The 16514-nt window shown below is 44.9% G+C and overlaps 1 protein-coding gene across 1 annotated transcript; it reads left to right on the top strand.

Annotated features, from left to right (window-relative positions):
• Window positions 1–3690: 3690 nt before the first annotated feature.
• TMEM184C (transmembrane protein 184C) lies at window positions 3691–14986 on the top strand (the record flags this gene model as incomplete). The annotated part of the gene is made up of 10 exons (XM_084266792.1): window positions 3691–3807; window positions 5918–6048; window positions 6146–6182; window positions 8074–8279; window positions 8979–9053; window positions 9934–10027; window positions 11346–11458; window positions 12082–12181; window positions 12667–12838; window positions 13200–14986. 10 exons carry the CDS (start codon window positions 3691–3693, stop codon window positions 13493–13495), a joined length of 1341 nt encoding a protein of 446 aa, XP_084122918.1. The 3' UTR covers window positions 13496–14986.
• Between the last annotated feature and the right edge of the window lie 1528 nt (window positions 14987–16514).

Here is a 16514-nt window from a genome sequence, read left to right as displayed (position 1 = left end):
TCTTTCCAGTAGTGGAGAATGATACTAGTACAGCTGTTATCTCCAAGTTCTGGGAAGTAGATTTGTTACTTTTTTCTCTAATATTAGAAGCCTTAATAGTCAGTGAAGATGAACTGGGTTTGTTTTTTAGCAGTATTTCATGTGTAGCCTCTTGCTGAAAACAAGGAAGCTTGCGTGTGTTCTGGAGGTAGAACTAGTCCCACACCGTGGTGCAAGTTCACTGACAACCTGTAACAACCCCTTTTCTTACGTGTCAATTATGACTTTTTCTCTGCACAATACTTTGAAACACGAACACAACTCTGTGTGTGAGGATGAGATTTCATACAGTTGTTTCCTGAGGAACAAGAATACTTACAATACTCACGAGGATGCTATGTTTTGAGAGCCATATTGTTATTAACTCATATGCATTGCTGTTTTAAAATTGTTTTGGTTTATGAAGCTATTTTAGAAGAAGAATTGGTTCTTGACAATGGACACTTGGCAGAACAAAGACAGAACATGGCCTTGGTTCTCTTAAAAGATGAGTAGTGAATAAGGGGATTTCCTAACAAAAGACTGGAACCTCACAGACCTTTTCTGATCAACACCCAGAATCATTTCTGGGATGTGAAGTGACTTTCAGTAAGAACCTTCAGCAGTGGAGACTGCTGAAACTAATCGATTTCAGTGCTTAATTATATACATTTTCTCTCAGACTTTCAGCACACTTGTGCTATCTACATCAAAAATAACAGAATATAACTCTTTGTAGCAAAGATATACACATTTATCATGTTTCCCTTAAATCTTCCCTAAACACAATTGTTAGAGTCTTTTCTGAAAGTGTCTGCATTTTTAACTTCTGGTCATGCTGGCTGTTTCTCAGCAGACACATCTATCCTTGTTCTCTCTTCTTAGTATCATGCATAGCTAAGCCCTTACCAATGCTAATTAGAACAGTGCCTGTTTCACTTCTTCTATGAAAAATACTTTTATTTACATATTCTAACATTGTTCTGGCATTTTCTAAAGCTGTTTGAACATCACATCACTTGCTCATGTATTGTGACTTGAATTGGTGGAAAACTTGCTTTCCCTCAAAACTGTTAAAATACCTTAGAGTCTTGGATTTTATGGTAAAAAAACCAATCTGCATCTGATTTGTTTTGTAGAAAACTCTCTGAAAGTATTTAAAACAACCTGCATGCAGACATGCATTCCTTTAACCTTTTTTGGAGGGATTTATATGTACTTATTTACAATACATATTTACAATATTGCTTTACATAACAGCTGTGACTGGAGAAGGGTATCCAATTTAATACCCTTGTTACCTTGCTTGCATAAATTCAGACTAGTTTATCAATCCCCTGCAGCATCACAGGCAATCAAAGACAGCAGGGTTGAACAGATTTATTACGTTTTCTAGTCCAATGTTATTCTATGTGAAATATTAATTAAAACCAATCTACAGTGACTGGCCATTTAGCATGCTTGGGATAAGCAGTGTGAGTGAAGTGAGGTGATCCTTTCCTTCAGGAGGGCAGAGAGAAACAATAGTTTGGCTGTTTCCCCTTTACCAGCCTTCATAAAACTTAAAAGAGTGTATTTTGGAGTTTGGAACTTTGACCCTTGACTCAGATTTGGCTGAAACAGGCACAGAGGTTCAAGTTCACTAGAGGGGGTGGTCAGGCCAGTAATCATACAACAAAACTGTGTTAAGCTTTACTTTATAAGACATTGAACTGTAAAGAGACCAGATTGGTTCTGGCAAAGATGTCTGCTTTGGAACCTGAGGCTGGCACACAAAACATCAGAAGACATTAGAAAAAGACTGGATAAAGTCTAAATGATGATTATCCAGTAAGTGCTGAAGAAACCCTGAGTCCACGAACACACTGCAAGAACTTGTATCACAAACAGCCTTAAGAAGCCAGATCTCAACCTGTTACTTGTGGGGAAGTAAAAAAAAACACCACACCAAATGCAAACTGCAAAATCAATTCCCTGAGCAAGAAATTTCCTTTTGCTTTGCATGCATACAATGAAAGTATGCTCTCAGTCATGTCCATAAGAGACAGCAACCATTTTAAAACAAACCCTATGCAGCTTCATTATTTGAATAAAGGACTGCACCACTGGTAACTTAAAAGTGGAAACCCCAGGGAAACACTTGCAGTGCTGAGAATAAGAGGGGTAAAAAAAAAAAAGCAAATCAGGAATTTAGGTAGAGACAAAAGTGAGAAGCCAGCCAGTGTTCCTGGGTACCTGGTACTTCCTCTGGCTTCTTCCAGCATACACTTCTCAGTCGTGCCTGAAACTTGACGCTGCATTTGCCTCCTTCCAGGAATCTACAGCTGCTGCTCCTCTGACGTTTGGCAGAGTTATCACCAGTGGTTCTAACGGAAGTCCTGTGTTTTCTCAGTGACTACTACTGAGTTAACGGGCATTTTAAGTGTCCAAGTGTTAAGATCCTTGAAATTTGATGTATATTTAGCACTGTTCACATGTTCGCTGTTTTTGTGTCACAACCCATTGAAATCGTTACGTGCCTCTCCACGCCAGACTGGACAGAGGCTGAGTCCTGCTGCTAAATCGTAGAGGTTGTGCCTATTAACTTCAATTTCTGCACTGCCTAACTTAAATCTTGCAAAGTCTGGCTCTCCTCAGGGCCCACAGGCCCGGCACAAAGCAGGCTTTCCTCACTCCTTTGCTGTGACATGTGGAACCACTGAAGGTCAGGAGTTGGAAGGGACCTCGAAAGATCATCCAGTCCAACCCCCTGCCAGAGCAGCATCACCCAGACTAAATCCCACAGGAAAACATCCAGGCAGGGTTTGAATGTCTCCAGAGAAGGAGACTCCACAGCCTCTCAGGGCAGCCTGTCCCAGGGCTCTGTCACCCTCACAGGGAGAAAGTTCCTCCTTATGTTCCCATGGAACTTCCTCTGCCTCACGCACGCGGTCCCTGCGGCGGGCACGCCGAAGCGCCTCAGGAGAGGCTGCCCGTTTCCCGCCCGCATGGCTCGCTACTCGTTACTTCTGCCGGGAAAGGGGAGGGAGGTGTGGACAGGGATCTCCCGGGTCGGGTCGGGTCGGCAGGGCTGGGCTCGGGGGGGAACACCCGAGCCGCAGCGCGCTAACGGCCGCCCCCGCGCCCAGCAGCGACCACCGCCATCAACACAGCCTCGCGTCGCGAGCCCGACCCCACCCATCCTCCCGCCCAGAGGCAAAGCGCCAACCCCGCCCTCCCAGCGGGAGCGACCATTGCCGAGGGGAGGGGGGGGGGCAAGGGGTGGGGGAAAGGGAAGGCGGAAGAGACCACCCTTCCGGGGAGGGCACGGCCGCGCCGTTAGCGGCCGCTGTCCCGGGCGCTGTCCCGCGGTGAGCGCGGCAGCCACAATAGGCAGGGCGAGAGGCCAATCGGCGCGGCCGCTGGGGTTGGGGAGGGGCGGCCGGAAGCGCCGCCAGCCGGAAGCGCCTTGGGGGCGTGAGCAGAGGGTGTTGCCGAGCTGCGCCGGGCCCGGAGGCGGTTCGGGACCGGCCGGGGTGGGGAGGGCGGCGGCGGGGCGTGGAGCGGAGCCGGCGGGGTATGTGCGGGCGGCCCCGCCGGTGATGCGCGCCCCGCGGGAGCTGCCGAGCCCGGCGCCGGTGTGAGGAGCGGCGGTGCCGGTGCGCCGGGCGGTGCGGCGGCATCGTTGCGGCCATGCCGTGCACCTGCGGGAACTGGCGGCGCTGGATCCGGCCGCTGGTGGTGCTGCTGTACATCGTGGGGCTGCTGGTGGTGGTGCCGCTCTGCGTGTGGGAGCTGCAGAAGCTGGAGGTGAGGGAGGCGGCGCGGCGGGAGCCCCGCGGCCGGGCCTGGCGGGAGCGGAGCGGGGGGGGTGGGGGGGGCACGGCCGCTGCCTCTGAGGCGGTTTGCGAGGGGAGGAGAGGAGGCGGAGGGGTTCCGCGGTGCTGCCGGCGGTCCATAGGGCTGTGCCGGCACTGGCGAGGGAAGATGGAGCGGGACGGGGTTTCCTTCTCCTTCCGGGTCGGTGGCAGCCCGTGTTCGGGCGGGTGGCACGGCGCTGGAGGGCCCTGGCACGGCGGGTCGGTGCCGGCAGCGGGTCCTGTCTGGCCCGGGCGCTGGAGGCAGCGGGCGGGGAGCCGCTCCTGCCAGCTGCTGACAGGGCGGCACGTCCCGACAGTAACGCCTTTCTGCCAGCTGCTGTCAGGGCAGCGTGTCGCAGCAGTGCTGGGTCCAGCTCTGGGCACCTCACTGCAAGAAGGGCAGCGAGGTCCTGGAGTGAGTGCAGAGAAGGGCAACCAGGCTGGGGAAGGGGCTGGAGGGCAAATCCTCTGAGGAGCAGCTGAGGGAGCTGGGGGTGTTCAGCCTGGAGCAGAGGAGGCTGAGGGGAGACCTTCTCCCCACCTCCACTGCCCTGCCAGGAGGGTGTAGAGAGGCGGGTGATGGTCTCTTCAGCCAGGGGACAGGAGATGGGACGAGGGGGAATGGCACAAAGCTGCCCCAGGGCAGGGTCAGAGCAGATGTTTGTAAAAACATTTTTACTGAAAGAGTTGCCAGGGCCTGGAACAGGCTGCCCAGGGAGGGGGTTGAGTCACCATCCCTGGATGTGTTTAACAGACTGGTAGATGGGGTACTTAGGGATATGGTTTAGCTTGGGATGGGAATGGTTGGACTCGATCGTAAAGGTCTTTTCCAACCTTGTGATTCTGTGACAGTAAGGCATGGACTCCACATGCATGTGGCAGTGCTACTTTCCTCGCAAAAAGTTACATTTTAACCTTAAAATACGTATTTTCGGCTTGTTCTGCTGGGGGTAAGCCTTTTCATGGTATGATTTCAAACACTTCATGATGGTAGATTCTGCCTTGAGTGCATTTTAAATTTCCTCTTTGGAAACCCTGATCTGATGCCTCTGTATGTGTGCATCAGAGAGGTGTCTGACATTTCAGTCATTAAATCTGACGCTGGTGGAGAAACTACTCAGCAGCGGTCTGTGAACTGGAAAGGGACAGAACTGGGATGTTGATGTACAGTGGGAGGTCAGAGTAGATACTGTCAACAAGACAACCCTGAGAAGAGCCTACTGTGTTTCTGGGTTACTGGGATTTAGGATTATTAATACAGTTGTTTTTCAAAGAGCTTTGGTTTAAAATTGTAGCCCTGTCTTTCAGCAGACATGACATGTATATGCACCCATTATCTATTTCACATTGTTAAATCAAAGCTGGTGAAATAGGTTACTGGTTAGAGCTTGGGTTTCAAAGCTAAAAATACTTCAAATCCACAAGCTTTCAGAAACTTTATCGTGAATCATAGAATCACAGACTGGTCTGGGTTGGAAGGGACCCCAAGGATCATAGAGCTCCAACCCCCCTGCCACAGGCAGGGCCACCAACCTCCAGGCCTGGATCTACACAAGGCTGCCCAGGGCCCCATCCAACCTGGCCCTGAACACCTCCAGGGATGGGGCATCTACCACCTCTCTGGGCAGCCTGTTCCAGCACTTCACCACTCTTAAAGTTATAAAGTTTCTGGAACCAAGACGGGTTCCAGACCTAAGGGAAGGAAATGGGTTGTGGCTCTCAGTAAATTAAACACTGAGCATTACTGTGTTCTTGTAGAACATTTTGTGTTTATGGGTGATGTTTGTATTTTGTTTGATGTTTGTTTTTCTGCAAGAGTTCTCATCTTCTGAGTTTTTAAGTTTTACTCCAAGCCACAGCAAGGGAGACTTTGGGATTTTGTGTATTTGAAAAGAAGAGTTAGAAAAACTAAACTTAATATTGGGATGTCTTAAATATGCATCTTAAGACTTTATTCACAGTAACAAAAAAAAAAAGATAAATAATTTTTCTTGCTAGCTATAACTTTAAAGTACTAATACTGAAAATTTGATCTTTTTTTTCTTCTTTTAATTTGCAAGGTTGGGATCCATACCAAGGCATGGTTTATCGCTGGGATATTTCTACTGATGACCATACCCATATCTCTGTGGGGAATACTGCAACACTTAGTCCATTATACTCAACCTGAACTGCAGAAACCAATAATAAGGTAAGATTTCATGTTTTACCTGTGCTACACATGTTGAATTTAATTCAAAGTGAAAATCCTTGTAGTAACATTAAATGTTCTTTTGTTATTGCAACAGGATTCTGTGGATGGTGCCGATTTACAGTTTAGACAGTGTAAGTGTTCTCTTGCTGTTAACAGCTGGATAAAATTCTGTTTGCTGTGGGGGTGAGGGAAAACAGTGTCACAGTTAGCAGAGACAATGCTGCATGGAGAGTTGCAGTCCTAGAAGTTTCTGGGCATTCCTGTTTGTGGAACACATCAGAAGCTTAGCTCTAGCCATATTAAATTCTTGTGGAGCCCGTGGGATCGCTCTTGCTCACCCTTCTTAACGCTGTCCTTGAGTATCCTTTATGAGAGATGTGGGAAGCAAGAGTCTGCTCTTGGTCCTTCCATCTGCAGTGACACTGAACTGGAAACCAGACTGGTCCAAGTACGGTCTCAAACTCCAGTGCCTCACCTTTCTTTCCTGAGTGAGGCTTAGTGCTAACATTCTCTTGGTGTCGCTTCAGGGGCCAAAGGGCAAGATCCCACAAAACCCCCACTTGTGAGTACTTTTATGCAGTAGGTTCTATTTGCTGTATTGATATGGCCAATGTAAATGTCACCCGTGGAGATGACTTCAGCCAGAGCTAAGCAACACACCAGATCTGTGGACTGTACAGGATGTGTGTTTGCATGTTGTCATCACCTCTTGACACTGCAGATATTTCTGATTCCCATGTCAAAACCAGCTTTCCAGGAACTTTTCCTTTGGATTTTCTCTTGAGAGTTTATGAAGCATCACCCTTATGTACGTTCTCTTTTTCTTGTCTTCTTTTTTTTTAAGACTGGGATTTAGAATATCTGAGAGTGGGGAGGAAAACAACATTCCCTGCTTCCTGCAGGGAATATCAACGACCTCAGGGATTGATATTTCAATTTCAAGTACAGAGTTTTCCTTTGGAAGAAAATTACGTGCTAATCATGTGAGCTCTAGACAGGCGTTCGGGGATATTTCTGACATACTGAAATCTTGCCCCAGACCCCTGGATCTTGTGGCCTTTGCTGCATATGTGGCGTCTTCCAAGAGTGCTTAATGTGTTCTTAGTTTATCACAGTACTTGAATTTGAGAAGAGAACCTTCTCAGTTTACTAGATGCAGTGTTACATCTTCCGCAGAGGTGTTGCAGCATCTGTCCTCTCTAATATGTCTGAACTCTGATGAGGAGGACATGAAGCATCTTCCTGTAGTTTTAATAAGGTCAGAGAAGGTACAGTATGTGTGCTGCTACAACCTAGGGAAGCAAAGTAAACTCCAAAGACCTGAATGTATTTAACTCCTCCCTCTCCTTCCTGCCCCCCCAAAAAAAGAACCAACCCAAACAGTAGGACAGGTTTCATGAACGGTGCAACAGCAAAGCCATACTCAAAAATTGAAACCTCTGACAGCTGATCCATAATCACTGTTAAAAAAATAAATAAAAGAATCACTTTTCTGTCTGAAATTCTGGTTTTGACACTATTGCTTTAAGGCTGACCTGTTTTATTCTGTACTTTGCCAGTGTCAGTACAAATATTTACATATTACATAGCAAGAGATACAAACGTTATACCAACAGACTGAAAGCCTAGTTCTCAAACCCATATTGACAATGAATATATGAATTTCAGGGGACAGTTCTATCTTGTCTCCCCCTAACAGGAGTAGGGTATGTGTAGGGAACTCCTTAGTTATGTCTAAACGACAGGCTGAATTGTGTGGTCAGAGATACAGAGCTGTGCTCTCAGCGTGCTTCCATTCGGAGCAGCAGAGATGCAATCTGAAATTCTACTTGTGTTTTTACAGAACGTTATCTTCTAGCTGTAGCATCACCCTCTTATTAGCCAAATGCTTCAAGCCCTGTTTAATTAGTGCCTGCTGCCTGACGAAGTACTGCTTGCTGAATTAGCCAGCCAGTGTTGTCATTGGGATCGCTTTTGTCTTTCTTGCATGTAACCTCCTTTTGTGTACCTCTCTTCTTACAGTGGATAGCTTTGAAATACCCCAACATTGCAATATATGTGGATACGTGTCGAGAATGCTATGAAGCTTATGTCATCTATAATTTTATGGTTTTTCTTTCAAATTACCTAACCAACCGGTACCCAAACCTGGTATTAATAATAGAAGCGAAAGATCAGCAGAGACATCTGCCACCTCTGTGCTGTTGTCCATCGTGGGCTATGGGAGAGTGAGTATATGATGACATCTTAAAATACTAACCTGCACAGTCAGATACAAGCATTTTGTTTTCAGATTTAGCAGCATAGTTGTCCTTTATGGTTTGCACGCTGCTGAAAGCAGCTGCAAACATGTTTTCTCCTAGCTGTGAACCATCCTATCAATCACCCTTGGTTACACGTGTTGATTCAGGTGGTGCTGAAGGAAACTTCCTTCTGTTGGAAAACTGTCCCCTTGAATGTGCTTCCTTTGCTATCATCCAGGATTTGTCAGAAACCTCACATAGAGTCACTGTTAGGCCAGACAGCCTGTTGCCTTTACTTCTGCAGGGCCATATGCCCCTGAACTGTGTGTTTCTGCATGCCTTATCTGCTAGGCATCTCCCATAAGAGATTCTGATAAAGCCGTTTAAAACATAAAAGATGAACTTTGTAAGTCACCCTTAAACATCTGCAGACGTGGGGAAAGCTGCTGACTGGGCTAAATTTTCCCTAGCTAGAAGTGAATCATCGAGTATTTCCTCTTACAGGTCTTTGGTGTATTGCCTGCACACACACTCTATCTATCTTGGCACCTGCAGTTCTGGAAGCAGAGGTAGAAATTACTGTGAAACAAAAATTTAGTTTAGTGAAAGCCCTGAGAACAGGAAATTTCCATGAGTGAATTGTCCTTAAATTCTTGTACAATGAATTTTGTGTTTCTCTTGCAGAGTTTTATTATTTAGATGTAAACTGGGTGTTTTGCAGTACACTGTTGTCAGACCATTTACTACCATTATTGCTTTGTAAGTACACTCATCAATAATTAATACTGATCTTCAGGATGTAATTTTGAGTTAGGCTGGAAAGAATTTTCATACCCTTTGTATTGCATCGAGGCAGTTTGGAAGCAGACTCGTTGTGTTACATGCTAAATGGGCCCTGGCAATTTGAATCAACCTATGATTTCTTTATGGCTTCTTTATAGCAAATGACTATTTGCAGAATTGAAATAATGAATACTTAATGCCTGCTGCTGGAAGCAGTGGGGAGAGAATGTGAGGCACTGTTTATGTGGGAAAGATTTTTATGATACCTTAATTTTTAGAGGTTTTTTTTTTCCCCTCCTTTTCTCACTGGCTTCAACAATTGGGTATTTTTAAAGTCAGGTTTTGTGTCATGTTTTTATTAAGCTTTCAAGCCCGGCTCTGTGCCTTCATACATATCATGTAGCCTGTTGTTGGAAAGGAATAGCAGGCTGTTAGGCTTGATGCTGAAAGCTTAATTTCATGAACCTTGTATTGAGAGACATTACTTTTAATTCTGTGGGACTGAGGAAGAAGCTTCTTCTCACCAAGAATATCCATATAGATATTTACATTAGCTGTAGGTGTTCTAAGAGTTAAAAGCAAACCAGCTGAAAAAGCATTATGTTTAATTGTTGAATGAATTCACCAATGGGATATGTTCACCCTGCATTCAAAGACACTTTTTTTGATGGAAGGTGCAGTATGAAGGTCCTCTGGCATGTGCTGTTGGAAACTGATTCTTGTGCAGACCCCAGTGCCCGTATTTAAGTACCAAAAGAGATGGGGGACTCTAGCAGTTGATTGCTGTAATGAAGATTCAGGTCTTTGAGAAAATGATTGTTTACTACATAATGATTAATTCTAAACACTCTTTCAGAATATGTGAGCTCGTGGGAGTGTATGATGAAGGCAACTTCAGCTTCAACAATGCTTGGACCTACTTGGTTATTCTTAACAACATGTCACAGCTAGTGAGTATCAGGGGTACATCTTCTTGGGGTTTTAAGTCAATGCATCAGTATTATGTGAATCTCTTTATGTGACAGTGTTGATGTCTGGTAATTCTTACACGTAGGATATTACCCATTGTAAGTCAGAGTTACTATCTGTTAAATACTATACATGCAAAATACTGGGAAAAGAGATAATGTGAAACTTGTTATTTCTACTACATCCCACCTCTCTATCCCAAACTTTGATGGGTGTTGTGGCCCAGGCATGCTAGAGCTGCAGGCTTGCCCCTCTGTGGAGGAGATGACCTCACTCACACCTGTAGCTTTCTCACAGCACACACAACAAGCATCAGCAGTGGCTGTGTTTAAAACATATGGAGTTGGGAAGCTGGTGGTAACTACACTGACAGGAAAACATGGGAACTGGGCATGTGGTGCTGAGATTCTGGCCCAAGACTTTGTCTCCTTGGTTTTGCTGCCAAGTGATGTCAGGGTAAGGGTAAGATGTCAGCCCCTAGACTTGAAAATTTCATTTTGGAGGTCAGGGACTACATTGGGTGGCTTGCTGGGAGCACAGAGGAATCATTTCCTGCTTCACCTGGGGCACATGGGCCACTGCAAGAGGAGAGAGCAGCAGCTCTGGCTTCTTGCTGCTTGGCCTTCTAGCCTCCAAGCTTCTTTTTTTTTTCTTGGCAACAGCAGTAGGAGTCAGAACAGTGTGACATTCCAGCCAAAAAGGGGTGTCCTCCTCCCACTGCCACCAGCATGCTTGATGGGTGACCGTTACGGAAGGAGCTGTAACTGCTTTCTGCTGTGACTGCAGTCCTGTCAGCAGTACATACTTATGTGTGTCCTGAGTGATGTGATTGCTTAAAGAAGCTTGGTAAGAGGCCAGGGGAAAGTGTGTGAAAAGAGGAGATCGATTCTTTAGGTTTAATATGCATTAATGTGGTTGCTCAGAGCTGCTGTTATGGAGAAACTTGTTCAGATGTGCCAAGAAGATTGCACTCATGGCCTCACCTCTCATAAAGAGGCAGCACTGCAGCCTGAAGGAACATCTGCTCCTCATGCCACCTTCCCTAGAGATGTGCTTGGCACTGAACAGATTTTATGGGACCTTCCTACGCTTTGCTCTAGTGTGTAGATAGATGACCTCAGTCTCTGTCTGCCAATACAGAGACTGTAATCTCTGTAAGGCAGAGATTCCATAAATCCTTTTTAGCTCTGTATCATACAGTGCTGTATTTTTTTTCACTGAAGGGGATGCAGTAAAAGAACTCCCTCACAAAATAAACAAGGAGTTGAAAGCTTGTCTTTGTTTTCTTTTCCTCCTTAGTTTGCTATGTACTGTCTGGTGCTGTTTTACAAAGTACTGCGTGAAGAACTGAACCCCATCCAACCTGTTGGCAAATTCCTTTGTGTGAAGATGGTTGTTTTTGTTTCTTTCTGGTAAGTGAATTATTTACTTATTCCTTCTCGCTGTCAGGGTGGATTGTAAAGGAGCTGAAGAGGCTGGATCTGTTACTGAGGTTAGAGGCCTCAAAAGATCTACCCATAATCTGGGTGAAGTGATGCGAGAGGATAAGGGTACTTGAGTGAAGCAAGAGCATTGTTTTATAGACTTGCTATTTTGTAAGGTGATTCTCAAGAACAGAATTAGAATCCTTACTTGCAGCTACTTCAAAAAAATTCTTTTTCACTTTTTAAAGTAAAAATTACTTTTTCAAAAGTTAGTCTGTTATTTAAGCATTCCTCATGGTTAGCTGCTAACAAGTGAGTACATTTGACAATCTGAACATCACTTTGCTGGCAGCACCCTGAAAGAGAAGCAACTTGTTCTAATAACTAACTGAACAACAGACTCTTCCTTGGTTGCATTCTCTGTTGGTCTTCAGGACCGTGGGTGATTGACATCTCTCTTTAAGTCTGTTTTCCTCCTCTTTAAATACCTAAAAGGGAAGGTTTTTGTTAGACCTTCCCTATGTATGTATGTATGTACCCTGTTTGCCAGATTTGCTGGCAGGTTTGTTGGCAGTACTGTCGTTACCATCATCATCCTCCTCACTTCCCAGGCAAGCCGTGCTCATTGCGCTGTTGGTGAAGGTTGGAGTTATTTCTGAGAAACACACCTGGGAGTGGCAGAGCGTGGAAGCTGTAGCCACGGGCCTGCAGGTAGGAGCAGACAGTACTTCTGAGGAATGGCTACCTGGAAGATGATTTAGCTGATCTCAAGCAAGTATTGTCATTCTCACTTTAATTAACAGGCTAGACTAGGACTGAATTAATTGTGAGTTAAGTTTTAGCCGGTCACTCCACGTGGGTTTTATGCTCAGCACTTCTCAGTTGGTGTGCTGGGTGGAAGGAAAGTGCCCCAGTTAAATCCTTCTGTTGGATATCCTTGTGTTTCTCCCTGCAAGAACTGATTGCAGAGCTGCTGTTTACGGAATATCCGCTTCCAGCAAGTCAGTCCATCAGGCAAAGACCAACTGTAGCACATATGAAGTGTACATGCCTCTCTGCCTAGAATACCCCACCTCTGGTGTAAGAGGCTGATGCCAGTATCCCAAGCAATTGTGGTCTTTCAGCTTGAGGAGAAACCCAGCAACTCTCTTTCTCCAGGTACAAATGACTAAGCCAGTGTCCCTCTCTCGTTGCAGGATTTTATCATTTGTGTTGAGATGTTCCTGGCTGCTATTGCTCATCACTACAGTTTTTCATACAAACCTTATGTTCAAGAAGCAGAAGAAGGGTCGTGCTTCGACTCTTTCCTTGCCATGTGGGATATTTCTGATTTAAGGGCAGATATATCAGAACAGGTTCGGAATGTCGGTAAGTGACACCGCTACCCCACCGCTCTAGTAAACTGTGTACCAGATCATTCAGCTCCATCCCTAGAGGACTTTGTGGTTTATGTGGCACTTTGTTCTTGACTGATTTGGTTTAGGTTTTAATTTCTCTTTTTAAATAGAGAGGTATTGGGGTAAAATTCAGCAGTGTTGGGTAGGATAGAGGGATGTAATTATTTTTTTTTAATGGAAAGACATCCCTTTATTTACTAAAGCTAACAGTGCCCAGGTAAAACTTAAAAATCAGAGACTCATCTTCTCATTTCACATGCCTGTTTTAGAGTTTAATGTGTTCCAAGACCTTGGCACGCTGCTGAAGGTGTTTTCCTTTGGTGTAATTCTAGGAAGGACGGTTTTGGGCCAGCCAAGGAAAATGTTTTTTGCTGAGGACCATGAACAAAACGAGCACACGAGTTTACTGTCTTCGTCTACTCAAGACCCAATTTCTGATGCTTCTTCCATGCCATCCTCCCCCATGGGTCATTATCAGGGGTTTGGACACACTGTGACGCCTCTCACGACACCGACGACAGTCCCTGCGGTTGATGGTATTTATAACACTTCTGCTTCTACTCGAGATGCTGAGGAGTCACCTGAACTAGAGCACAACTCATCAGAGAAAGCTTTGGATAAAAGTTAGATTGGCCTCTTTGAGCGTGTCGAGTCTGTTATGTACTGTCACATACCTGCCACAGGTGTGCTGTAAACACGTACCAGTAGTGAGGGAAGCTGAGCAGCTGCTGTGTGGACAGGAAGAGGACACGACTGTGACTGACAACTCAGTTCTGAATCTGTAACGGGTGTGAGTACAGGTACCCCATGAATAGAAAACACGCACACTGTACAATTTTCTGCATAAGGTTAAGAATCAAGTCCTTAAACTGCTAAACTCTTACCCATCATGTCAAAGCTACACTGACTTTTATTGATACGAAAGAAACATTGGAAAAAAAACCCCGCTGCACTCTGGTGAAGATGAAGTGGAAGTTCCCAGCAGTGGGAAACCTTAATTTCAGGAATGTATTTCAAGAAGGGAGTAGCAAAAAGGGGTTTGGATTAGCTCTGGGTGTCCTTAGCAATGATGGTAACTTCCATACCCCAGCGCTGAATGCAGTGTGGGCGGAACGGTGACTTGTGTACAGGTGCCACCTTCCCTTTCCTGCAGAGCTAAGTAAACCCCTTCCCTGTTAGAGAGTGTCAGTGAAGAGTCTGTACCAGGAAAGCATTCCCCACTGGCCTCGCTGTAAAATTCCATGCCTGGAACGTAACGGTTGGCATATCTGTCGTCCTTTAGGTCTTTTATGTGCAGAAGAGACAGCCAGAAAGAGGTTTGGATGAATACCTGACCCTGGGCTAGTTTTTTCCCTATCTGTCTAAAACAACGGTTATTACCTTAAAACACATTTTAGTGGGGAGCAGAGAATAAAGGATGTCAAAAAGGAAGTGGAAAACAAATCTGGATTATTTTGGGCTGCAATAAGTTCTTCAACACTAAGGGGTTTTTTAAACTGTTAAAGCAGGGTATCTTGGCGATGTGTCTCTAGTAATTCGTATCCATGAATCTGTGTGTGTGTGTGTGATTGTGTTTGTTTATGCTTCTAGTATAGCCTGGATTCTAATGTAAAAGTTGATTATTTTTTTTAATTTAATTTCATTTCACCACCACTACTCCAAGAAAGGACCTTTGCCAAGGTAAAATTAAGCAGTTAGTCTCACTGGCATCAGGTTCTGGACTGAGAAGTACACTTGGATCAGAACGTTGTTCTGCAAGAACTGACAGACTCGGAGGGGAACTATTTTTATCCCGTTACCAGACTTTTACTCCTGTTGCATGTTTGCAGTTTGATGGAAACCAACTAGAGCCCTGACCTTTTAAGTTTCTTTTCTGGCATTGTTAGCATTTACAGGATAAATGTTTAACTTCTGGCTGTCAGAGTTAACTCATCTTAAGTGCTTTTCTTTGCAGTACTAGTGTGATGTAAATACTGCGCCTTACTCACTAGGCTGCCTGGTTTCTAGTTGGCAACTTACGGTATCCGAACGTAGTGGGAAAGTGCGAATCATAATTCTCATTTTGCCAAGTCATTGCCTTTGTTGTAAATAAGCAATTAAAGATTTTATTTAAACTGTTCACCTTCTTTTGATTTGATTGGCTGCTGAGAGTAATTTAGGGTGTGGAACAGGGGCATGTTTGGTGTAACTTGTGTGAAGAGTTTGTGCTTCAGTATCTTAAGGTTTGTGGTGAAAAGGGGATTCCTGTGGGAACTCATGAAGAATCAGAATGTACTTATCCCTGCCTGATTGGGGGGGATGTGTCTCTTTATCCACCTAACAGCCACCTTCTACAAGGAAATGACTTGGAAAAGTTCTCTGTAGCCACCATTAGAAATAGGGTGATGTCCTGCATGTATCCAGGTAAAACAGGGCAGTAGTAGAAATTGCTGAAGGATGAGAGCTCCTGGAAGCTCCATGGCTGCTGTGCTCTAGCTTTTCAGAAACCTCACAGTGAAGAGTTTTTCCAGTACTTGAAGTCACTTTTGCTTGTGTAAAGCCTAGGTAAGGTACAGAGGAGACTGTACTAGGGGAACAAGTGTGGCTGAGTTGCTTTTCCACGGTGTTTCTGGGAAGCTACCAAGTTATTTTACTATTATTTTTTGTCCCATAGGCCCAATACTCCTGCACTTCTTTCCTGTGAGCAGCTTTTTTTCATTGCAGTAGTTTATAGGATTATACCTTTCCATTAAAGATGGCTCCTGAATTTCTGAAAGAAATAGGGTAGGTGATGTTTAAAGGTTTCTGTTGTCAGAAAACCATCATTTGAAAGCTACTTCACCACTATTCTACGGTGTGACCTATCAAGTATAGATAGGTATAGATTGGTACATTCATTTTTAGCTAGTCTTTCATCGTTACGTTAACCTCACTTGCTCCTCTGTTGTTTTATGCCTCATCCTCTCCCAGCTGTAAAGCTGAAGTCTTGAAGATTAAACATTACTTAACACACTGCTTGAAAAACTGTTTCAGCCTTTTACTTGGATTCAGTGAGTAAGGGTAGAGTATGTCCTTAGTTTTCCTTTCATTACTTTTGCTGTCTTATCAACTGCTAAAAAGCTGAGTACATTGTCAGTGTTGGAAGCAAAACCACAAACTATCAGAGGGAGTTGAACTGAGAGCATCTCTCAACCATCTGACCAAATGGGTCTTGCAGGGGCCAAGATGCTAGGAAAATTATTTGTGGCTGGATCTTTGTACAGGCTCCTGTTAAGGAGACATCACAGAAATGCCTCCTCTAGGCTGAGGAGACAGCACTGACCCTACAAAGAAACCCAGCTACAGAAACAGCTTGGTAACAGCTGCCTTCCTCTCCCTACAGAGGTTAAGGGTTCTGTTGGTCTTCCCTAGGGATATCAGTTGAACAGAAGGAACTTGCTAAGCGCATTGTACCAAAACTTGCTGCTGGAGAAGTAGGCGCAGGAGTACTGTGGTCACTGATGCAGTATTGTAGGCAGCTGTCAGAGTTCAGGATTACCAGGAAGTAGTGAGGGATTCTAAACCACACTACACACCTTGAGTAATACACTTTACAACCTTTTGTAGCTGTACACATTCACACTAACTTGTGATACTGCAACAGGAATGGTGTTACAACCCCCTTCTCA

Source organism: Gallinula chloropus, assembly GCF_964237585.1.
Source record: "Gallinula chloropus genome assembly, chromosome: 7".
NCBI classification, from domain to species: Eukaryota; Metazoa; Chordata; class Aves; order Gruiformes; family Rallidae; genus Gallinula; species Gallinula chloropus.
The sequence above is the reverse complement of the archived record's forward strand: the minus strand, read 5'-3'. Positions and strand labels throughout refer to the sequence as shown.